This window comes from Lepidothrix coronata, unplaced genomic scaffold (assembly GCF_001604755.1).
Source record: "Lepidothrix coronata isolate B3197 unplaced genomic scaffold, Lepidothrix_coronata-1.0 Scaffold126, whole genome shotgun sequence".
Taxonomy (NCBI): Eukaryota; Metazoa; Chordata; class Aves; order Passeriformes; family Pipridae; genus Lepidothrix; species Lepidothrix coronata.
In genome coordinates this window covers 2,469,505-2,495,168 of record NW_016690306.1, presented here as the reverse complement: position 1 = coordinate 2,495,168, position 25,664 = coordinate 2,469,505, and the positions used below count along the sequence as shown (strand labels likewise).

At 39.4% G+C, this 25,664-nt stretch overlaps 1 protein-coding gene across 3 annotated transcripts; it reads right to left on the bottom strand.

Moving 5' to 3' along the window:
* Positions 1-785: 785 nt before the first annotated feature.
* On the bottom strand, positions 786-25,222 carry TBC1D31 (TBC1 domain family member 31). 3 transcript variants are annotated; one of them, XM_017826450.1, is made up of 22 exons: positions 25,146-25,222; positions 22,675-22,821; positions 21,979-22,094; positions 19,946-20,124; positions 16,863-17,014; positions 16,281-16,440; positions 15,509-15,709; positions 14,152-14,328; positions 13,264-13,343; positions 13,012-13,158; positions 12,609-12,742; positions 11,500-11,633; positions 10,729-10,908; positions 9,466-9,698; positions 8,695-8,847; positions 7,380-7,515; positions 6,361-6,453; positions 4,483-4,623; positions 3,441-3,635; positions 2,869-3,019; positions 1,817-1,933; positions 786-1,131 (listed from the first exon to the last, which is right to left on the bottom strand). In XM_017826450.1, the coding sequence occupies exons 1-22, from the start codon at positions 25,220-25,222 to the stop codon at positions 989-991; spliced, it is 3,246 nt and encodes a 1,081-aa protein (XP_017681939.1). In that variant the 3' UTR covers positions 786-988. The 3 variants fall into 3 exon arrangements, with proteins under 3 accessions (XP_017681939.1, XP_017681940.1, XP_017681941.1); XM_017826451.1 differs by lacking the exon at positions 4,483-4,623; XM_017826452.1 differs by lacking the exons at positions 16,863-17,014; positions 21,979-22,094; positions 22,675-22,821; positions 25,146-25,222 and having other exon boundaries at positions 19,946-20,083.
* Positions 25,223-25,664: the final 442 nt, after the last annotated feature.

The window sequence follows — 25,664 nt, the reverse complement described above, 5'->3', positions numbered from 1 at the left end:
CAGGGCTGCGATGAGATTTCCATGAATCCTGGTCACTGCTAACGTGACTGTTTCTAGTTCCAGACTCAGAGGATGCTAAGGCAAGAATAACCAAGCACCTCTGTGCATTTAGGTCTTCATGTAATTTAAAGAGAATCAGGAAGACTGTTCCCAGCCCCAAGTGACAAGGATCTGCTGGTATCACACGTATCATCACAAGTCTGCCCTCTGCCCGGTGCTTCAGCCCCCACAGGGCACCATGGGCAGTCCTGCTCTAACACTGCTGCCCCAAAGAGCATCAGCAAAACCCCAGGAGAAGCAGAACAAATTAGGATCCCAGTCCTCTTATTTGTACAGGGCCAAGTCTACTCAGCACTGTGTGTAGCAATTATGAATTATTCACTTTATTTTACTTTGCCTCATTCTTTTTTACTGTAACACTATATGATGTTCTCTTCTTGGGTCAAAACCATTAACTGTCAGTACCTCTAGCAGTATGAAGAGCAATGTATTTATTGAGATCCTCTCTCCCCTTCTTTCTCATGAAATGAACCTGCTCATATGTATAACAATCACATACATCTCCAGCAGCAGAGGCTCCATACCCTCTCTGCCTTGGTTTCAGTGTTTGGCTCTCACTGGAAATTATTTTTTTCTCTAATTGCAAATTTCCCTGCTGCAACTTGTAGAATCCACTTACACATCACTGACAAAACCACATTTTAACAGTAGTTTGTCTTCAAGTCATGGCAGGCACCTGAAAAAAGTATACAAATACTGCACGGGCAATAGCCTAGTTGTAAAAACTGAGTTTATTTATTATTTAAGTAAAAAATAACAAGAAGGTTACAAACAAAACACATATTTTCTATCTAGCATTTATATAAAAAAAATCTCCAAAGGCTGTTATAATAAACAGTCTATGACCCATCCTGAATCACACTATACATATTTAGCTTTTCACTGATTAATAATTTCAAAGTACAGCTGAGGTCCAGAGCAAAGCATGTCACGGTGTCCACGTTGTAGCTGGGAAATGAGCTGGAGGGTGTCTACTTTTAGCCTGTGAGATCAGCCTTTGTCTGAGCCGCCGGACTTCTGCCATCAGCTCTCGCTCCTGGCGTGCCAGTTCTCGTCTTCTGTCTAAAGACACTGAAGTGCAAGAAACTCGGAGTTAGTATTGCAGCTAATGGTTTTCCACATACACTACAAATACCTATTGGAAAACAGGTATCTCTGGCACACAGTACCACTGTATGTGAGACAGCCCTCAGACCTGCAAAGAGCAAGTTCTTTGAAAGCAGCAACTGTTTTGCTGCCAGAAGGTCAGATGCTAATGGATGGCTACAGCATGTCCATGGATACATGTTCCCATTGCCTGCAGAGTTTTGTACATAAGGTGCATAGGATTTTAAATTGTGCTTTCACTGCCAGAGTTGCTAGGACAGCCCAGAAAAAATGATTAGACTAATTCTTGACTATAACTCCCAGTAAGATTTCGATGAAAGACTGCTCTACATCTTCTCAACATTCCCAAATCATACATAAATATGAAGCTAGGAAAAGCATAGCTAAAATGATCAGGTCAGAATGTGATTAAACTAAGCTGAGGTTTACTAGGACTACTCTCATAATGTGACACGCTTCAGACACTTCCTTTGTGTGCTGGTACCAAGGACTTTTTTTTCAGGTGTGAAATAGAACACAACAATAAACTGGTTTACTATCCACTAAACACCCACACAACTAATAATGACTCAATCACACAACGAGGTGTTCCAGTAATGCTTCTGAAACTAAACATGAATGAAAACAGAGTCCTAACTTTGAAACTTACTGTGTGGTGATTGCACAAATGCAGATAAATCATTCAGACAGATGTTTCCAGACCTCAGCACCTGCTGAACTTCTACTCCTCTCTCTGTACGTCTGGCCTTTAAATCACACGGTCTCTCTGTGGAATGGAGAGAAGGATTCTTTGTGAATTAAAACTGTGTAAGTTTCTAGTGAATTTTCCTAGCTTGAGGTGAAACAGTTTTTTTTTCAGGAAGCTCCAGCTAATGGCAAGTACAATTTGCTCAGAATTAGAAGTCAATGTTCCTACCCTATCAGTCAAGGCTATGCATCACTGCACTTCATTTTAATAAATTACAGCTCTGTAATTTCATTAATTTCTTAAAATTCCCTTTAAGAAATTACAGCTCTCTAAGAAATTACATGTGCTGTTTCTTCCTATATAATTAATCTTCTGACAAATATGCCACTAAGATCACATGGAATATGGCCACTCATACTTGCAGTTTTAAGGAAACACCCATTTTAATAATGTGCATTTGGAAATTACTCCATACCAAAAACATTAGGTAAATAAGGGCAAAGGCTGAAAATGTTTGCCCAAAGCAATACTAATCACCTAACCTTAATAGTAATCACTAATTTTTGTGAGCCTTGGAGGGGATAAGAGAAATATCTGCAAAAACACACAAATGCAGCATTTGGGAAAGATGTACTGGCCAGTTCTGAAAGCACATACATATGATTTTCTTCTGTGAACAAACACTTGGAAAAGTCACTTCTGGTATAATAGTGTATATCATCACAGGACAACCTTATTTGACAGAGGATTTCTAATGGATTGGCTTAAGTTGAGGTAAACCTGTGTCCCTACCAAAAATGCCACTTGTATAGCTGCATCTGATAGATATTGAACTGAGATTTCTTTCCAAGTCTGGCCTGATATATTGGTTTCAAGAAAGAATACTGCCAGAAAGTACTTATGTAAAGGAGTTATGCTTAAGTTTATCCCTAATACTGGACACTTAGTTTGCGTTGAGTTGTTGAATGCTTCATGCCAACATCCACACAGAATTGCATTATCTATATGCTCACCAAAATAACCATCTTCCCTTTCCAGCTTTTCAGACAATTCTAATGCATCATTAATTTTGTCATCTAAGAACTGCTTTCTGTGCTCATCTGCTGCAGCAGCTGCCTTCTGCTCTTCCTCTAGTTGAGCTTCTTTCTGTATAATGTCTTCCCACTGTGCAAGAGAGATATTAAATGTCTTCAACAGATGTGTTGCAAGGAAAAAACAACAAGTTAAACCATCTGGATTATTACAGATTACACTTCACCCTTAATTCAAAATATATGTTACTAAGATGTGTGAATGTTTTATTTTGAAAAATGTCTCAATCAAACACCTGGAGAAAAGCAGAAGTCTTGGGTCAGAGAAAAAAAAAAGAGAGGAACTTAGAGAAATAGGAATGTACTTTCCCAAATCTAAAACATTCTCACTAATTTTCTGTAGTTCTTCCAGAAACTTCCAGTCAAAACAGGAAAGGAGATTCCTAACAAAATATTTCTCTAGTATCTTTCAGCTTTATGGTCTCTACGTTATGGGCAAAAGACAGTTACCCAGTGTGCCAGGCCCACTTAGGAAAAAGAAATAATGCAAATACCTTTTTTTCTTCTGCCTCCCTCATGGCCTTCAGCAGTTCAGCTTCTCTCACCCTGTTGTCATGCAGGAGCTTGACTAGCTCCTCGTAGCACTTCTCACGGTCCTGGTCGTCGCGCCTCAGCCTCTGCAGCACCTGCAGCCTCCAGTCGGTGTCAATGCGCTTCTGCTCGGCTTTGGCTACGTTTCCTTCAGCCACCTAGTGAAACACCTTCCTTACCAGCAATCCACTTAGTCTATTCCAGTTGCACAGCCCTACCTACAGACCAGGCAAGACAAACTGAGGTGTTCTCCAGTATCACTGTTGGATGTCCCTGCTGGGAGGCTGCTCCTGCAATGCCACTCATTTACAGGTGCAGCTGACATAAGACTGATACCTGAATGCCAATACTTTCACCCACATCCATCTGCTTCCAAAAATCGAATGCTGTTTACAAAAACTCAGGCCCATATGTTTTTTTCTAGACAAAATACAAATGCAGATGACAAGCATATGGGCAGTGGGATAGCTGCAACTATTTTTCCAACTGTGCAGTTACAAGTTCTGAGGTTGCAAATCTGAACAATTCCTAATGTCAAGCTACACACATTCATTACTGTGATCTAGAAGACAGCTTCTACTGCTGAATTTCCTGCCAAGTACTACCAACTGAAAGCTCGTTTGAGGCTTACTTTTGTTTTATTATGGTTACAAACAAAACATGTTCCTTAACAGGAGGATGACTTATTCTGAAAATCAATTTTGAGACTTACGTGCCTTCTAAGTGTTGAGAAGTGAAAAAAAAATTAATATTCCTGGCAGATCCAGGGAATTTCAGTATTATGTAGATGTTTGGACACTTCAGTCATATTTTTGAAAACCTCAAAACTTCAAACATAGCATCCTAATGTATTAATATAGGTATCTAGAAATTAGATTTCTTTAGAAAATATTTCTGTATTAACTTGAACTAGTTAATTGCAATCATAATACTATTAACTAGTACTACTTGTACTAGATAACATACTGGCTACCCCAAATACATGTTAAGATCCAGTCATCTTACTGTCTGAGCTTTCTGGTTTTCTTCTCTATCTATTTCCATCAATCTCTGAACACAGTGATCTTCCAGATCCACCTTTCTTTGATGGGCATCCACCTTTTCTTTCATTTCCTTCGTAACTGCCTCTTGATCTTTGATTAGATGCTGCCAAACACAGAAACAAAAATTACTGTTGCTAAGCTACTAGCTCACATTTGTAATTCTGCCTCTTTAACATTTATTAAAATTTCATTAAACTAGTATATGAATATATCCACACATCTCATCCCACTACATATCATAACTGTCCAAGAAAATGATAGTTCCTGCTGTTTTATTAACTTGGAATTACACTAACACTAGAGTCATGACAGTGGTCTCTCAGGTTGATATGGATGTAACTCCAGTCATTGTATTACAGTGGAGCATAAAACCAGAATTCCAACTTAAATGAATTAGATTAATCATGAAAATATTCTCTACTTTTATGGCAAATTTTAGCCAAAACCTCAAAATGTTTCACAAATAATAATTGTGTTTCATGGTACTGGGACTTATAATAAACACATCTGCAGCTTGAATGCAGAGATGATTTGCCAAAGTAGTACAAACCAGCAGCAGATCTAGAAATAGCATTTTAACTCTCACCATCTTTCTTCACGTTCACCAGGGCAAATCTACACAATTTTCCGGAGAAGAAATAACCTCTTCCTAGGCCTGTGGGAATCTATTGAGCAGCTGAGGCAAAGTAAAGCTACACAACCTTCTAAACTGGAATAAGCCCCTCACTGATGGCAGCAAAACAGTTCAGGGCATGGCAGGGAAAGCCTGTCTGCATAGATTCTTGTGGGCAGATATATATCCTCAGTTAGTTAAATATCTGCTACCTTTCTAGACTAAAGAGGATGATCATTGTAGAATTAGTTCCCCTAAAGAGCTGACTTTACATGTACTGGAATACAAATGAGCTTAGCCTGGTTTGTGTTATGTAGCCACAATGCAACTGGCTGTGTATTTAATAAATAGATGCTAACAGAAATTTACCCCAGTTATGCTCGGCATGTCTTATAAAAAGTATATGGCCAAAATCTTTAAAAAACCACATACAAGCAGACACATGTTTCAAAATAAGGGTTAGATAGGTGAGTGTCCACTTCATTCCATTGGATCTACACATGTGCAGGATGGGCACATGTAGCTGTGATTTCTAAACATTTAACTTACTATTTCTAACCAAAACAAACATTTCTAAAGCCTTCCATTGGCATCCTTCCTTTTCAGTAATTTATAATAATTATTTATAATAATTAACTCATATTTAACTTTAAACAGTATTACTGATTAAAGCCCTTTATTATTTACTAGCGATCTCTGAATTATAAGTCAGTCATTTCAGAAAGGAACTGCACATTCCCAACAAGCCATCCTTTCCTTTTTGCTTAATGATGTTGTTGGCAACTAGACAGTTTTTCATCAACTACCTCAATCTGCTATACTGTTCTCTCCAGAAAATGTAGATATATCTGGATATCACAGATGAAAAGGTGGGAGTTTCTGGGATGAGGAACATTGTTATAGACTTATTTCTTATTTACCTGTTCCTTACTTCCCTCAAGCAGCTGAGCACACAGCTAAATCCTGCAGCAACCAAATGATATCTCTGCACAGGGTAAGAATAAAACAGGGAGGATACGAGTATTTTCACCCAAAAAAAGAGATAATAGTGAGTTCTGCTAACGCTTTTATCAACAGAGGGTTTATTCTAAAATAAAAGTATGAAAGAAGAAAAGGAAAAAAAAAGGTCTCCTTTTTCCTGACAAAGTCTGGTTGAATGAACATAATTGAATCCAAGAACTTTAAAGGAAGAACCATTAAACATGTGTATAGCTCCCTAACAATTACCTGCTCAAAAAGCTGTCTTTGTGATTCAAGTTCCATCCGTCGTATTTCTACGTCCTGAACAGCAGCAGCTGTTTCCTGCTCTCTCATGGATGCCTTGAGAAGAGAAACACATGAAAATATAGTAAAGAAATTCTTCTCCCTTAAAAAAAAAAATTGTCAAGAATGTGCAAACCCCCAAGCTACACCCTCTCCTAAGTTCTAGTTAACCTTCTACCTTCATACCATGAACAGAAAATATTGCACATCAAAAGCTCAGGGCAAGGTGGAGAAGGGGCATAGAAAGAGTTTTGCATGCAGCCAAGCTTGTTAGGGAAATGTCAGGCTTGAACCAGTGCTGATAACCTGCCAGATGCAGCTCTGAGTCGAATAAGGAGTCTCTGAACCCAGAAGGCTGGGGAGGACAGCAGACAGGTGGGCAAGTGGCCACTTGGCAGAACCTGTGCTGAGCTGGAGCTAACGAGTCTTACAGCACCCTGACTGAGGGAACAAGCACGCACTGTTCACTGTGCTCTGCAGAGTGTGGTGCTGAGACACAGGGAACAGCCCTGCAAAGGCTCAATTTGTGCCCACGAGGTTCAAAAGCTTCCATTCTCAGCATTGCATGCCACGGTCCCTGAGCTGGTAACATGGAAACAGAGCCAGGCCTGGCCAGAGGCCACTGCGGAGCCTCCCAATCAATGGCAGAGTTAATTTGCAATCTGGACATACAGCCCACAGACAGCTGAGAATTCACCAGCCATTTAAGGAACTCGTTACATTTTTCAAAACTGCCAATAATCAGACGAATCTGACTTTTCTGAGGAATTTTCCCAGTTAAAGCAAGCCAGTAGAACATACTAAGTGCCAAAAACCCCCTGTAAAATTATGCATTTACCACTTAAAGCAGTCCATCTCTTGCTAAATACACCTCTGGCCTCACAAATCACAGTACATCAACTACAATTTTAGTTATGCATTTTTTCCTTATTTATTTTCACTATTAAACCTTCTAGAAAAGAACTGCTTTAGCAATGCTCAACCTTTCTTGCAATTTCATCATCAAGACGTTTCAGTTCCATTTGAAGCTGATCTTGCTGGTAGTTCAGAAAACGCCTTCTTGAAGCATCTAGAAGTTGTAGTTCCTTTACTTTCAGATCTCTTTTAATAGCAGCGAGTCTTCAAAGCCAAAAGAAACAGAAACAAGGGAACTTGTATACATAAAAGGTCAGTACCAAAGAGCACAAACTTACAGTGCAGTTAGCCATTAGTTACTGTGAACTCATCTCTAACTTATAAAGTTTAGGACAGTTGCTTTCAGTAACTTTTCTGGTTTTCATTTATGAGACAAAACTAAATTCACAGACACACAAACATTGTTTAATGGCAATGTCCCCAGTTAAGCTTTCAAGTCCTGGGACCTGTTTCTGTTCCACTTTAATAAGCACTAGTTTAGTATTGCAACAATCCAAAACTGGAAACTGTTCCTTAGAATAACTTCACTGTCCTGGTACCTCTTGCTGCACAAAAATAGTCCTAAGTTTATTTGGTAAATATCAAACTCTTTCAAGGAACAAAACCATAAACTGAAGAATATTTTGCAAATAAATTTTGCAAAAAAAAGCTCACTGCTTTTTTTAAAAAAAACCTCTGTGGTTACAGAGGTTTAAGAGATGTGCTCCCAAAAGTGATGATTAAGGACAGGGTTTAGCAGTGGACTTGACAGCCCTGGGTTAATGGTGGGACTCAATAATCTTAATGGTAATTTCCAACCTAACTGATTCTACAATTACTATTAGTTGATTTAAGAAACTATGGAGATGTTGACATTCTCTTAAACCTTAACAACTGCAAAAACATACAAACTAACAGTTCAGCTTCATTACTGTCACAACTGTTTGCTCATCAACTGATACATAAAACTGTTTGCTCATCAACTGATACATAAAACAGTCTTTTTTCTAGATCCACTAGAAATACAAGACTGGATACAGTCACTGATACTATAGCAACTCTCATATTTGCAGTGTGGGTTAGTGCAAGTCTGAAGTCTCAGTGTGCAAACACACAGTAATTGACTGCTTAAAAGTACTCCCAATCCAAAGAGACCAGACAAAAGGCTGGGAGCCAAGAAAAAAATATGAAGTGACTTGACCTCTAATCTGCTGTATTCCCTCAGGCAAGGCAGTAACACAACCCAGATCACTTAATTTTCACACCAAAATATGACCTGCCAGACCACAGTTATCCCACATTACAATTTATACAAATTAGTGGTTATTTCTCCTTTACTTGTGGTTAAAAATGTAATAGCAGGATGCAATAGCCAGACCCCTAACGCTTCTTATATTACAATACCTCTGCCTCTGTTCTGCCAACTTCTCTTCTTCTTCCAGCAGCATTTTCCGCCTCTGTTCTTCAGCTTCTCGAAGTAATTTCTGCTTTTGATACCAGGCTTCATCTTCTGCTTTCTGTTCCTCTGCTTTGGCTTCTGATTCATGTGCTAATTGTCTAAATGGAAGGAGGTCATATGTTAATAAGTCAAGCCAATTATCAAGAAATTACTTGATTACTTAGAAATTAATGACTGTATTAGCAAAGAACTGGTGAAATGCTGAGACAACATGACAGAATATGGCATCCCTTTTGTACTGATAAAGTACATGAGGAAGAGTTACAATACTGACTGTTAGAGACAAACAGGGCATGGCAGATGAGTGCAGGTATTTTCTTCTTCACGTTCTTAACAAAAACCAGTTTCTAAAGGTGCCTTGGCATCATGGTACCCACTGATTTCAACAGCAAGCTAAGAACTCCCGGCCCTTCAAAAGCTGGACCCCACAAAGTCAACAAAGGTTTAGGTTCTGACTATGAGATTCCAAGTTGGTCACCGGTGGCCCAATATTTTTTGCGAATTAGCAAACATTTTTTGTTTAAGATAAAACTGATGATTTGACTTCAAAATGTGTCAAACCAAATAATACTGAACCTTTAGCAACTACTTAAAGTCATCTTCCTGAATCTTCTTTCTTGTCTCTCTTCTCAAGCATATGCATTACAAAAGACAAAGGCAATTGTGTCCACCTGTCCCTCCCAGTCTGAGACTGTCGTCAACCTTCCCAGTAATACCTCTCTTTTAAGTATTCCATTTCATCCTGTCTGATCCGCTCCCGTTCCTGAGCTTGATAATCCACAATGAACTTGGGATATTTATTAAATATAGGATACTGTCCTTTAGTAAGTGGTATAAAGTCCTCAAGCATACGCTGTGGATGGATGTCTAGTGGTGTAGCCTCCATAAGGCGATAGGCTTCCTTAATCACAGCTGTGATCTCCAGGTTGTTACGATGATGAAAGAAATACTGTAAGAGACATGCTTCCATTTACATTCTACAAAAGATTATGCACTTTTATGTATTTTTACATAAATATATATTTATTTTTATTACACCTCTTTGGGAATAATTAGGTAAGTTAGCAAGATCTATATTTCAACAGTTAATCTACAAAGGGTTTATTTAGTTATCCCTACCAATTCATAAAATATTACCAGTTCAAATGACTTGAACCAAACCTCTTTGAGTTGTGAAAATATGCTCTGGTTCTTTTCCTTCTCTTCAAATGGCTGTTGTGTAAGGGATCTGGAAAGTTAAGTGTCAATTTAGAGTGTTCCACTGCCCAAACAGACACTCCCACCACTGGATGAACCTCCCTTGACTTTTGGTGTTCAACCATGAAGATTGGAAGTTTCTCTTCTTGCAGGCCTATTCTTCCCATCAAAGACCTTATTTACCAAGAAAATATCTAAATTGGTCATTACTAAACACAGCAATAATGTTATCTCTTCAATGTCAGTCAAATTGACTCTAAAAGCACATTTTAGAGGTGGAACCCTTTATTTGCCTACAGAAATGTTTTCATAAGAAAAAAACTCCTTCCCCCATGTAAGGCTAAACATAAGGAAACATTTTCATTTAGCTTCAGAGAACATTCAATAATACTGCCTAATTTTGCAAATCTGAAAACAGGATTACGAAGCAACATAACAGAACGATTGTGTATTGTCTCCAGAGGCAGAAGTCCACATTAGATCCCCCAAAAAGAGGCAGAATTATTTTGTGGTTGATGAACTATTGAAATTTACAAAATGGCTTTTAGTGGCATTAGAAAGCTTATGAAAGCTTTTAAAGTTCTCCTTGCATGAAATGCAGGAAATTGCTCAATGTTTTACTCATTTATTGTATATTTGTCAAGTACCAGATAACTTTGTTCAGAAACATGTATTAATATATTAATGTGGAAATGAAACATCTCCTTCTAACCTCTCTAACAACAGATACAATGTTTTATACATCCCTTGCACATGACTGACTTGAATATAAAGAAGTTTACCTCAAAATCCACTGCTTGATTACACTGAAGCAAAGGAGCTCTGGAACATATAATATAGGCAACAACAATCATTAGAAAGTATGAAGGATGGTTGGAGAAGATATTGTCAAAGACTTTCAGCCATTCTTCTCTTGTTAGAACCTCTGATAACAGTGTTTCTAGGAGAGGCCAAGCATAAACCTAAATTATTCAGGAAAAAAGATAAAATAATCCATTAGTACAATTTTACCATCCCTTTAAAAGATATAATATGATTTTTCTTGCCTTATACCAAGAATCTATTGATTTTTGAAAGAAACAGGAAATAAACCAGACCATTTGAAGACAAGTTTCATCACCAACTATAAATATTCAGAGTAAATATGGGGTGATTACAAATATGTTTCTTATTTCACAGGATGTCTAAATGTTCTGTTTAAATTTGTGAAGCTAAAATCATCTCTAATGATAAACAGGAATTACAAAATCAATTCATCACACTTATGTTCACTTAAAAAAAAAGGTACATTTATAATTTTATGAGTAGATTTTCAAGCAATGTGGACTTGAAAGCAAAGAACTTCTAAGAACTACAGTAGCATGTGCATGATATTTATGATCACAGACAAGAAAGAACAGCAGGAAACCAATGATATATTCTTTACACTCCCATATCATTCACTGTTATTTAATGAAAACTTCCCCAAAATAGAACTACATCAAAATAAGAAACTAGTGCCCTAGTATTCACTGCAGTACATTTTTGTATACAAAAGTTGGCTAGAATATTACCTGTGAAGTCACATTGTATTTTATTAAATGCTGGAGTAGTTCTTTGTCATGATGTGCCAAAACATTTTCCATCATACTAAGGACATTAACTGGAGGATTGGGAAAGTATTCAAACCAGTGCTGGCAAAAATTAACTGAAAAGAGAATAAAAAGCCCAACACAATCCGCTGTAATCCAGAGTGACGGACTCATGACAACCTTCAAGTTTGTTTACAACAGCCATGAATTTAAGAGGTAGTTTCAGGCAGCAAAGGCTGCTTAAGATACTCCCATCTCTTCTCTTTCCTAGCATCTATTCCTAAACCATTCCCACAGTACACTGCTCCTCCAGCTGCACTGGCATGAGTTTTTGTGTCAGCACACTGTGAATCAGATTGAAGAACTAGTAAGGCTCAAATATGAAATGAAAAAACTCTGTGTGCAGTGGGACTGAGGCATCAGGGGCAAATGGCAATACTTAAAACAATATTTCTGTCTCATGAAACTACAGCCTGGATCAAGTAATTTTTAACGTACTAAGAATAATTTCTGTAAACTTGGATACTTGTCCACTAACAGCATGTGTTTGCAAAGTGGGTACGTATGCTTGGCAGCACGTATCTTCTGCAGACTTAGCAGCAGCTGCAACAATTAATTTAAGTGTAAAGCACTTTAATTTAGAATGTTTCTTCAGAAGACAGCCACAGCTAGTGTTCAGACAAACGTCTAGTTTTGAGTTGCCACATGCTTAGGACAACTAAACACAATAAAACCTTGAAAGAGATCATTCCCTTTTGACTGGCAGCAGGTGAGGGGGTAGGTGGGTGTGACTACTTTTCCCACCTCTAAGAGACCTAATTATTATGATATAATTATGCTAGATACACTTGGTTTTGCTGATTAGACTTTACAAATACTATTAAAACTGGTAAGTTTTTGCTAGATACACTGCAAAAGGAAGTCTAATATTTGAGGTTTTTGTTTTAGGCACACAGTTGCTACATATTAATTAGAAGAGAGCCTGATGACCTCTTAGGAAATACCTCATTCATTTCAGCAGGAAATGCTCTTTTGCATTGGAAAGCTTAACCACGTTGCAGCATATTTGAGTTTTTAAAATCATTGCTTACCTACTACTGTTGCAACAACTTCAAAGCAGATCAGCGGGTTGTTCTGGAATAATTTTACAAATGGGAATGCCAGCAAAGGAATATAAGGTGTCTCAGCAAAGATAGCAGACCAGTGAGCTAGAGCTGATAAGGTCCTGTGCACAAGGGCAAACAGGGTGTAGAAAAATCATTATAAAACCAGACAAAAATATAATATGTATTTTAGAACCACAACATAGAAAGATTGTGAACTTCAAGACAGATGCAGGATTGTATGAGTTATCAAAACAAAATTACATATGGGCACTACTATTTCATTTTAGAATTTTCCTTACAGCTGATTCCAGCTCAGTGGATACATTTCAGATCACTATATGAAAATAAAAATCTATAATATTTAAATAAATACAAATATATATTTTACCTCTGTAGAACTCTCAGCAGTTTTCTGCTTTTGATGGGGTACTTATTGTGAATATTTACAAAGGCACTGTGGGTTCCCTTATCTATTAAGCTACTGAATGCCAGGTGGTTTTCAGGAAGTTGTAATAAGGAACGCCAAACAAACATCCTGCAATTAAAATGCAGCCTTAGTCAAGCAACTTCTCTTTCATAGGCCAGTAAATACAAGCAATTTTATTTTGTGCAAGCATGACCTTGCACACAAAAAAAATACCTGTACTTTGCTGGATATTCTCCAAATCCTTTCAATAAGGCCCGCAGACGCTTCTTGTTTAATCCACCCGGCAATTCATTCTACAAAATAGGGGATCAACAATAAATGTAATGATTTGCTCTCTTTTGCACTCTGATTGATGATAGTAGTGAAATATTGAAGTTCCTGACATAATATTTTAAAAAAATAAAATGTCTATTGCTATTTGTTACACAGTCCTAGGTATTTCAACAACAAAGAAAAGATAATTCAAAACATCATTTATTGTCTCGTGAACTCAAGGAACAGCTGCCATTGATTTCAGTGAGAAGCAGATCAGACCCTAACTGACTAAACCATGTACATTTAAATGATGGATATAGCAAATCATAAAGAACACTGACATAAAGAATAGATCATATGGTGACATGTTGCAGGAGGAGATATATACACACAGATATGTGTATGTATGTATGTGTGTACATAGGAGACACAAGATAAAGACAGAGAAACAAAACAGCACAGTGATGACAGAAGGAAAATAAATTTAACAGTAATTCATCTTCTAAATAATAAATAAAAATGAAATTATTTTAGGCAGACATTTTAAAGGTGCCAGTTTGCTAGCAGGGAAGCAGATCAGATCTAGCAAATATCCAAATGTGTCACAAGTTGCTTGAACAACCTCAGAGGTACCACAAGATGACTGGAGGCATCTCTGGCTGTGTCACATACTATAGGAGTATAGGAGGGCTAAAGAGAGAGAGAAAATGGTACTAAAATTTCCTTAATCCTTTCTCTGCTCAAACATCCAAGTGCATCAGTGCCTGAACTTATTCTTTAAAATAAATGGCAATGAAATTTAAATGCTGCAGATGGGAGAACAAAATATTTGCAACTTCTTCCTACCTCTTTATTTTCAAGGGATGCGTTTCCTTGCAGTTTTAGCAATCTGGTTTGAATTTTGCTTCCTCTAGACTTCCAAGACGCCTCTGACCTTCCTGGAGTTACTTTCATTATCAGTTTATTTGTCTCTGATGTGGACTTGGACCCATCTTGTACAACTTTGAACATGGATGGTGGAGGCTAATATTAAGTGCAAATACCTTGGTTAAAATCTTGTAAGACAGATTACATAACACTATAATTTGTTGTTTATTTTACATGCCACATTTCTGAGTTTGATGGCCATAGGAAGAAGAATAGAAACACATTTCTACCGTAGATATATATGGATTGTATACTTCTGAAAAAGAATGTCAGTGAATAAAAACTGCTTTAACTATAAGAAGGTTTATATAACTTCCAAAGCAACTCAATCATGTTATTTCCTTGCTTAGCAAACACTAAAATATAATTGTAATAGTATAGATGTGTATCATGTACTGTTAAGGTTATTACTTTAGTGTGTTTCTCAGTGTCATTAAAATACTTTGCATTTCTATAGCACCAGTTAAAAAGAATACAGAAGACCTTTACAAACTTTAATTAGTCTTCAGTGTCAGGCAGGCATTAATTAATTCAACGCTGGAGATTGGGAAAGCAAGTAACAAAGTGGATCTCCCAGTTCATGTCAAACCGTCAGCAAAAGTGCAAATGGAATGCGTGTGACATCTTTACACATCCTTCCTCAGCTCCAACTCCATCATTACCCAGAGCTGGTTACTGTTTACTTCAAAGACATGGTGATTAAAGATATGTGGAATTCTGGATTTAGAAACCTAACTCCCATTAATAAATTACTTTAATGAAATAAGAACTGGTATTTAGAATGTTTCTTATTTAGGAAAGATTAGGGGTATGGTTGTGCCATAAATCATGGATGCTGGTATCCAATAACACAGTAAGAAGAACAAAATCACCAGTAATAAAAATACCATTCATGCCCATACTTTAAGAGAGCATTACTTGCTAAACATTTCCTATTGGAAATGGAACAGAAGCAGCACAATTATGCTGCTTCCATCTCCTCCCAAACATCACTCCGCAAAGAACTGATGCATGCAAATTGTTGTAGAAAGAAATACCATCTCCCCCTTGTTCCAACACCAGAAACACAGTGATTTATATACCTTAAAACCATCAAATTACCTGGCAGACTGGAGGAACTATGAAGGAAACTCTACAAACCACTTTTTCTAAACTTGTATTGTTAAATATGGCACTCCAACATGTATCTGCAAACTACTGCTGGTACAAAAGATATGAAGACAAATATTAACTTCAAGGGGATTTATGCTGTTTTAAGAAATGTAAAACACTCTACCTTATTTCCTTCTTGAGTCAAAGCTTGGACACTGTATAAGTTAAGGCTTCCATTTTCCATTACTGATGCAATATACCGTCCATTGGGACTAATTGCTGCTGTACTAATTCCTTCTTCAGGACTCCCAATATCAAAAAGGAGTTTGCATGTTTCTATATTGATAAACCTCATAATATTATCTTGACTTAACACTCCAAGGACCTGTAAGTTAAAAGGATTCCTCAATTAATATTGTCAGTGTAAATCAAAGTGGAATACTCCATCCAGGGGCCCCTGGTGGTCTAGTGGTTAGGGTGCAGGACTCTCACCGCTGCGACCCGGGTTCGATTCCCAGCCCCCCGGGCAGATGGAGCTCATCAGCCCTGTGAGGCAATCCATCTAAGAGAAGGTCACTCTAAACAAACCTACGTCCTGAGACCCTCACTGCCACTGTCCAAGCTTGCTCGGCCCCGGCAGATGAACCTCAGGATTAAAGGGTGGGCTCAGTTCAGCGCACGCTGTGTCTCACCTAAAAAAATCCACTGCGCAGGCTCGAAGGGTTAATGACCTTTCCCAAATCTTCGCTCGCGAAGACTGGCCATACAAAAATACTCCATCCAGCAATGAGATTCCATTAAGTTAAAAGAGCAATTGAGCAAAGATTGAGCACAGTCACTTTCCTTTTGTTTGATGCAGGCCCATATCCCCAGTGTCCCCCCCCAAAGCCCTCAAGGTATAGGTCTGGAATCAACTAAGCCAATATTCCTGTCTTAAGCTTTGTAAAAAAACTGACCTGATTGGAGCCCCCATCAAAACTGTCAGGGAGAAATTCCAGGTGACGGACAGCTCGCACTTTCTCAGGCATCTGGATTATTTTTATCAACCGCTTTGATTCCAAACACCATAAGTGAAGATGATTTGATTTTCCACCAGCTACAAAGGTCCGGCCATCTCTGGATCACAGATGAGGTAAAGTTTCCATCAGCATACTATAATTTAAGTTAGTATTAGCTAAAGAGAGAGATGGTACATTTTGTTCTAAGCCCTCAAGTCACTTTTGAATCTGCCATTATTTTGTCATATTCTCCCAAAAGACCTACTAAACACCTACTAAACAATAACATTTGCTAAGGTAAAGGATAGCTTAAACCTTATTTTAATGGTCATTAAAAATCAACTTTATTTGTTTCAACTGCTATTGGACTATAATAAACACTGATATTGATCATTGCTGAAAGTACCAGTTACAGCAGACTTCAAAAGCTTATCTTATTATATAGCTCAATACTTCCACAAATTATTATAAATAAAGGAGAACCTGTTTAAAACTACAATTTTTGCAGTCTGCTTTAGAATGTTTAAAATAGCAATTTACCTGGTAACTGCAAACACCTTATAAAGTAATACAGAACCTTCTACAGGAGATGGCAACTGGTATTTACAGTGAAGAGTATCAAATTCCCATGCAAAAACAGAATTATCTTTGAAACAGCTGAGAATGGTGTTACTCAATGGAAGAAAAAAAACCTGGAAGAATATGGAAAAGAAAAAAAAATGGAATGTTGTCAAAGAAGTACACTCTAAACTGAACCAAAGTTCATGGCAAAATAAAACATGGCAGGAAATCATGACTGTGTGGCTGTTGCTGTAACTGTGCAAGGCTTGGATCCCACAGGCAGCTGGCCCTGTCCCCTGGGACAGCCTAGAGATGGGTGGGCCTGCTCTCCCTTGCATTGGTTCACAACTTGTCATATCCTTTGCTAAGCCAGTTCAACTCGCCAAAATGACACAAGTTTTATCTGTGTTATTTTTATGACTGTTAAAACTGTGTTGTGGAGGCTTCTGGTGGGTGCTACAGAGAACGCAATATAAGTAGTGGGAACATAAACGCAGGAGCAGGAGGGGATGGGAGACATGAGCCAGAACTGGTCAGTGAACAACTGCTTCCTGCATCTTCTACAAACTAAAAAGCATTCAAACAGTACCAAGAGCCTGCAAATGCACTCTCTGAAGCATTCAGCTCTAGATTTAAACTCCTTAGTTTTGCACACAACTATTTAAAATATTGTAGAATGTTTAGCAATGTATTCTCCAACTATGAAATGCAGATTTTACTGTGAGGATGAATAAAGATAGAACAAAACAGTCTGTAAATATTTTTGCAACTATTTTGAACATGTTTATTGTTTATATGTAACCTGTTTCCAAAAGAAAAAAAATTGGATTATTTACATTTTTGGATGTCATCAAATACATTCTTACTTAATGATAAATTATTGGTTTAGATCAGAGGTTCTATTTTGGCAGCAGCTCTTGCAGCTTCAGAAAATTCCCAGTATCTATAATCTTGAACGTGAAACTGAAAATGTCTTCTGATATTTGAACATTGAGGGACTACCTGAAGTACTCACTGGCTGAGATTAATAGTCAGTGCTACAAAATTTAGAATTTTGGACTGAATGGTCTCTTAGGGCCTTGAAAATCTGTAAATCTGGATAAGTGGGATGGGATTCATCTTAGTGACTGGAAGTTGGATGTTCAAGCCAAATTAATCACTTGACAGTGAGCAAAAATTACCTGTAGGGAAAGAGCTGCCTCACCTACCACAGTCACTTATCTTCAGACAGACTGAGCTGTCTGTCCTCCTTCAGGGACCCTGAAGAAGACCAGACAATGAAATGAGAGAAGATGTCTATCATGGAGATGGATGAAGTTTAAATTTTGGCAAACTGGACTACTGAACAGCTCCTAATTTTCTGCTTTCTCGTAGAAAAATACGCCAGGATGGTCACAAGCAGCTGCTGAATAAGCAGTGATGCTTTGGAAATGGTCACTAGAGATGTGTTGTCTTCCTTCTCCTTTGTTTCACCTGCTGTCCATACACTGTGCAGCTCGGTCTCTCTTTTTAAATTAGCTTTGCCCCACACCAACTTAACAGAAGGCATATGATAGAGTGCAGCTGGGCTTAAGTAAAGAGGCACCAAAAAGCACATGAGATTGATGACTCTACTCCACAGGCTCAGACAGTGAGCAAGAATCCAGCTTTAGACACTGAGTGTCAGGGCTGCAGTCTAATAATAAATCTAATCTTCAATAAAGCACTTACTTATCTGTATGTCTTAAATCATGGCATGGGAATAAGTATCATTATTCTAAAGACAGGAAAATGAAATCCAGACCATTTGCATAATGTCCTATCAGAAATGGCAGCACCAAAAAAAAAAAAAAAAAGCAGGCTCTTGATTCCCAAATACAATTTATTAATTCAACCCTTGTTTGGCTTTAACAGTTGTTTCCATACTGTAACATCCCGATCCTACCAAATTCCAAGAGCCATTTATCCATAAGAAATCCCTACACATGGCTTACACAAAGAAAGATACTGAGCAGTAGAAAGATCTTGTCCACTAAAGAAATGCAGCCATCTTTGGAGGGGAGATATTATAACTTTTAGCAACATGTGCTACACACCAGTTTCAATATAACAAACAAACAAAGATGTATGGATCATTTTTTATGGTAATTGCTAGGTGACTGTTTTGAGCTGTCAGAACTTCTGCCTGACCTAGAACAGAGTGAAGGCACTCAAATGAATAGCCTTGTTCTCTGCAAAATCAGCATGGCTTTTTAGTGACCAGCCTGACGAGAAGTTTGGTTTGAAGTGGTGTTTGTCAGAGTATTCACTGCAGGGCAGCACGTGTGCAAGCCATGCCCAGGCTCTGCGTCAGGGCTTTCCGTAGTACTTATGCCACAGTGTGACATTTGGTGGCGCAGGCAGACCTGTTTAAAACAATGTAACTCTAAGGAAGACCTATTTAAACCACTCCCTGACATAAACATGTCATCCTTGTCATCCCATGCTGTCCCAGTATAAGTGTCTGTGCAGCAAACAGAAACAAAGAAACCACTGGGCTGAAAAGCAGCAATTTCTTTTTGCTGAGTTCCTTTTCAGCCCTGTTTATTCCTACATTCAGTTCTTAGCGTGCAGACAGAATAGCAGCTTTGGAATAAGCAGCTGAATGGGGCAGGTGGTGGTGACTGTTGGACCATTATGACACCAAAACTGTTTTTAACAACACCCTTAAATCCCACTATCATTCAGGTTGGAATCAATCTATGGAGGTCCTCTGAGCCCACCACAGGTCAAAGCAAGGTCAATCTAAACCATGGCTCCAACTTCCAGGTTAAAGTGGATAGTCAAGGTCATATCCAAGCAAGTTTTGAGTATCTCTAAAGATGGAGGTTCCTTAAAAGTTCCCAGCAGATCTCTGCAACTATTGAGTCAGTATTTCAGTGGTCTGGGTGATGTGTTAGGATGACAGTTAAGATGATATGCCCAAAGAAGATAGAAAAGATTCAGCCGTATTTGAAATAATATTTACAAATGTGATTTTACTATGTGGTGTTACACCTACTGAAGTGTGCTGGTTCACCTTTTAGCAACTGCTCTTTACTCACCTTCTGTATACCCACAGACTGATGAACATTCAGCTTTCTTATTCTTTGAAAGGTGTCCAAGTCCCACAGTTGTGCTGTATCAGTGGAAGTAGTGATAGCATACCTGCCTGAGCCATGCACAGAGATGGAAGACACTGATGAATCATGGCCTCTCATCCAACTAACTAACTCCTTGGTTTCTGCAGAAGTTGTTGAAAAAAAAATGGAAAGGATATGAAAGTAATTCAAAGTGAAATAACTACTACCTTAGTTGTATTGCCAACACTATGCAGTGGAATAGACTTAGAAACATTACTAGTATATAACCATTTACCATCACAGCCCGATAAACAAGAAATAAAGGTATCAGTCTTCACATAGCTATTACACCTTAGAGAGGCATAATCTTCTCCACATCTCCAACTAACAGATTTTATAAATTATGCTCAGTTATACACAGAAAGCCAACTTGCACAGACTTGTTTAATTTAGCCTAAAAATCAATCTTCAAAAGCCATGAACAATGTGATCAGGTAAGTTCAGCATGCCTCAGAGAATATCTGATGTGAACACCCACAGTAATCTCTAGAAGCTGAGACTGAATGTTCTAGTCAGAATTCTCCACTTGTTTTTACTTGTGGATGGAGTCTGTGAATGATTATGCAGCTATTTACAGGTGCAAGGAAGAAAGGTTTAATGGCAACTGGCTATGAGTACAGAAAGGTACAGTCAGAAAACAACACTTCATGAATTCCTTTAGGATCCAAAACATTTTTATACTGTGCACTGCATACTAAGGAAGCGGCTCCTCTGACTACATTGTCTCTCAGTTGTGACTGCATGACCACTAATCTTTCCTCAGCAACCAAACTGCACTTGTGGCAAATACAGTTTACACTGGGTGGTTTGCCTGACAGCCCATGGGGTTGTTCCAGCTGACCTGCTGCTGTGGCATCAAACATGGGAAATGGCTATAGAGCAGCTCATAAAGACTAACAGTCAAACTTTCTGCTGTGCTTACAGACAACTGAGTGCTTAAAGCTATCATCACCAGAGGGGTGACATGGGATTAGACAGCACGGCTTCTAAAGAAGGGGATGGAGCCCACCAAGTAGTGTTCACTCAATACTGACTTATGTGAATACCATTTATATTTTAAAACATTACTGAGTACGACTTGATATCTGGAAACAGCACCATATAAACATTCAGTACTTTCTGGAATAATTAATATTGCTCTAAGTGCATCCAAACATCTAAGTTTGGTCTTGGTGTAGTTGAAAGGAAGAGAAAAACTGCAGAGGATTTCAGACCTTAATTCTGATTCTTCCTCTCTTTTGAGGAACATTGTGTTACATTAAAATCTTCACAGATAAAGCAGTCTCAAATCCTCAAATTGCAGATGAGTGATTCCTACAGCTTTTTAAAAAGATTTAAATCCTAACTGAGAGACACTACAACTGCACTTTTTGATAAAGATCAATTTAAGAAGAATGAATTGTCAATGCCTTTCACCATTTAACTTCTAATCAAGACAGAGACACACAGTTGGCCTGTGAAGTTAATTTTTAACATTGCTTTTGAACAAGGATAGAGAACTACTTGAATACTCAAAAGTATTGACAGTTCTTTTATTCTATATTGTCACTTTGTTCAAATATTTTACTGTAAATATAATTAAGAACTGGTTCAGTTGCTAAACTAACATACTGTCAACTGACTTCGACTTTATTATAATAGAGCACCTCATTCTAAGCAAACATATACAGAACTGCTTAAAAAAAAGGTAACATATATAACTGTGATCTGTGCTGGACTTCAGTTAAACAGATGCCTCGGTGACTTAGTGGGAACAAGGAACTTTGGCAAAGCAAAGGGTGGATTTAGGTTCATTTACCCACAAAACTATAATTCCCATGGGCCTAAACTTTTCTTTTTTGGACAGATGGCATGAAATACACAGTATGATTTCCATAAAAAAAACTGTCCAAGAATTCAAGATCAAAACTAAAATTATATAGGTTTTTATACCAATCCTTCAAATTTCTCCTTACCTGTATCAAAGCACTTAACAGAATAATCTGCCAAAGCCACCAGGAACTCTGTCTTTCTGTGAAGATTAAATGCCAAAGCAGTGCAAGTCTGCATCGTTCGCTGGACAAGGTTGAACCTATTTAAAAATACACATTCTCATTGTGTTAGGAAACTTTGGTTCATAGTGAAGCAACACTTGAAGTGAAGTAATAACTTAATCAGTTTCAATATATATTTCACCGAGAAAAAAAATAAATCAACTCTAAAGGGGTAAGTAAATTATATCTAATTACAATAAATCTAAAAATCAGTCCTAATATTTTAAAACTCAGTAGTGAAAAGTTGAAAAGACTGGTTGACGTATTTCTGCAAATAAAAACCCACTAGTTTATTGCAACTCATGGCTCATTCATTGATCCGTACTGACCAAAGAATAACTCCTTGGGGTAGTACTTAAGTTCTATGAAATTGCTGTTCTGCTTAGTTACAAGCCTCTGCTCTTTTTGAGCAGCTAAACTAATGAAATAATATTTAGGGAGGCTACATGAGACACTGGCGTGTAGTTTCAGCTCTGAGCAAACTACTATCTATTTCCACATTCACAGGAAAATGAGGGTTAAGACCTGACCTATGGGATCCTGTCCAGGCACGTTCCACACCCCTGAAGGTTATGGATGTCTCAGACAATTAAAATGACTTGACAGAAATATTCTTACCTGTTTCCATTCAAGTCAAACAGATATATATTCCCCTGGCGGTCCCCAGCGAGGAGAGAATCTCCAGAGCCGTCAAAAGCCACATTCAGAAAACGTATTGTCTTTGAATGGTACCCTTGGACACTATGGATTATGTTCACTATAAGTCTGTGAAGAAAGCAAGCAAAACAACTGTGCTTAGAATAATTTTATTATTATGTATTTCTCCAAGACCTAGGATTAAAATGCTTCTAAGTGAAAAATCTTCAATAAAACCACGTATTTTTAATATAAAAAATATACTACAAAGGAAGTGATTCACTGTGTTGGAAGGTAGGTAGGAGGCATATAAAGCAGATGGGGGAAATCCACCATTCACAATCCTCTTATGTGGCTCCTGGTTGCCTGATTTGCATTATTAATGAATAACACTAACATATCCTGATGTATCATCTACCAATGCATCTGAAAGTCCAGTTCAGCTCTCAGCAAGGAACCTGGCTCGTCATTACCAATGCAAAGAAACATGCTGGAAAACAGAGAAGCTGTGCATTACTGTAAGAAACCACTTTGATTAGATGTTGGGGTACATCAGTTCTAATATCACTTCTTTTCACAGTCTCCAGAAGCATTGAGTTTGTTCAGCTTGGAAAAGAGAAGGCTCTGGGATGACCTAATTGTGGCTTTCCAGTACCTGAAGGGAACCTACAAGAAACACGGAAAGGGACTTTTTACAAGGACATGTAGTGACAGGACAAGGGGAAACGGCTTCAAAGTGAAAGAGAATAGGTTTAGATTACATACTAGGAAAGAATTCTTTACTGTGAGGGTGGTGAGACAGTGGAACAGGTTGCCCAGAGAAGTTGTGGATGCCCAGTCCCTGGAAGTGTTCGAGGCCAGGTTGGATGGGGCTCTGAGCAACCTGGTCTAGTGGGACATGTCCCTGCCCATGGCAGGCGGCTCGGACAAGATGACCTTTAAGGTCCCTTCCAACTCAAACCATTCTACGATTTTATGAAGAAAGCCATATTTATCACTATTCATCTGAGATATTACTGAACAAAAGTTTCTGGTTTTTCACTTCTATCCTTGCACTGTGCTGTCCCTTAAAACGGAGCCAGATGCAGAAATGAAACCCATGTGCAGAATAAGCTGCAAGAGCAAGGATTTTCCAGGAACCAGGACAGTAAGATTTGGGAGATCTGCTACTCCTGGATTTAATAAGCTTACTAAGCAAACAATTTATTTTCTATCATCACTTAGATATAAATTCAGAGTCAAACTAAACATCTAAAACTTTGCAGGACATTGGCAGGCTGATTAAAGACTGCAGAGCACTGGCTGGATGCTGTGACTGTGGCTATGTAAGATGCTGGCACCTCTCTAAGACACAGAATATGCCACCCAGCATGCACATGCAGCTGTGGAGGTATGATACAAAGTCTGAGTGAACACCAGAAGAAGGGCCATACAGCCACGGTACAAACTAGAGACAAAACTAATTGCACCTCACTGTTAAGCCCATTCTTTTCTACAATAAAAGGGCCATAAAATTGAAACTAGAAAGATAAAGTATTTTAAATTATAATTGACATCTAGTGATGTGGGGGGTTTTATGACAAGTGAAGTACGACTTCTGCTTCTAAAACCACCCTGAAACCTGAGTACTTATCAGTGCAGTTACAGCATCTCCCATAACCTTCTCTATGCCACTCTCTGCCTTTCAAAAGTTCCTCTGCTACTAAACAGACTCGGGAGAACAGTTAGGAGTTCACGGGGTTGCATCCAGAGTCCCCAGGGCAGAGGCACTCAAAGCAGTATCCATGCTGCTGCTCTTCAGCTTGGGCCAGGCAGTTTTCATTGTACACCATACTGTGATTAAACTCTGAGAATTCCCGTCGACATTTCATTCAGTACAAACAAACTGAAGCCCGAAACTGGGGTAAGTGCCTAGGCAAGCTGTGAGCAGCATGAGCACGGGGTTTCACAGCCTCCTGGGGGACCTGCTCTGCCTTCAGGAGGGGATCTCATCAGTGCAATAAACATCTCAAAGGCGGTGCCAAGAGGATGGTGCCAGACTCTTTTCGGTGGTGGTGCCCAGCGACAGGAGGAGGAGCAATGGCCATAAACCAAAACACAGGAAGTATCACCTAAACATGAGGAAGAACTTCTTTACCCTGAGCACTGGAACAGGCTGCCCAGGGAGGGCGTGGAGTCTCCCTCTCTGGAGACATTCAAAACCCACCTGGACACGTTCCTGTGTCACCTGCTCTGGGTGACCCTGCCTTGGATGATCTCCAGAGGTCCCTTACAACCCTGACAATTCCATGATTCAAGGGGAACGTGTTCCCCCGCGTTCCACCCGGGCATCTCCGAGCTGCCCCTCCATCCAGCCCGCAGACGCTCAGGCGGGCCCGGGCCGGCCGTGCCCCGTCCGCCCCCTCCCCTGGGGCTGCCGCTCCCCTCTGCCCAGCCCGGCCCTGCCCCGTTACCCCCGCGGTGCCGCGGGCCCGGCCCTGCGGGCCCACACGGGGCCGCTCCGCCGCCCGCCCAGGTCGCAGCGCTCCATCCCCGCCCGGCGCCGCCGCTCGCGCGCTCCCGCGGAGCTCCGCCCCCCGCCCGCGCCGGGGGACGCCCCTCGAGTGGTACAGTCCACCCCCCCTTCACTCAACAGACGGCAGCGGGAACAGAGGCGGAAACTCCCTCCCGCAAATGTTGGCTTACCGGCGAATGGAACAGCCCCGCCGGCGGCCGTGGAGCCTGCCGGGAGTTGTAGTTCCCCTCGCACGGTTGGGGAGCGGAGCGCGGTCAGCGCCGCGCAGTGAATAAAGTGGAGTGAAAACGTCGCGTCCCCGCAGGCAAAGCTGTTTATAACGCACTGCGCGGGGTCACTCAGAACACGGCTTTTCCAGCGGGACTGGCTGCCGGTTTCCTCTTGCCGCCCGCCTCATAAGCGCCGCTCCAGGCGGGGCCATTGGTGGACCCGGCGGCACCGTCACCCGGATCGTTCC

Bases quoted from the DNA above. Each gene is read 5' to 3' on its own strand.
- TBC1D31 (XM_017826450.1), bottom strand. From the start codon at position 25,222: ATGGAGCGCTGCGACCTGGGCGGGCGGCGGAGCGGCCCCGTGTGGGCC. The intron at 20,125-21,978 runs GTAAGGAGAAAT...CAACTTCTGCAG, and splicing joins TGTTAAGTGCTTTGATACAG to AAACCAAGGAGTTAGTTAGT. The intron at 9,699-10,728 runs GTAAACTTCTTT...TGTCTCTTACAG, and splicing joins ATCAAGCAGTGGATTTTGAG to TATTTCTTTCATCATCGTAA.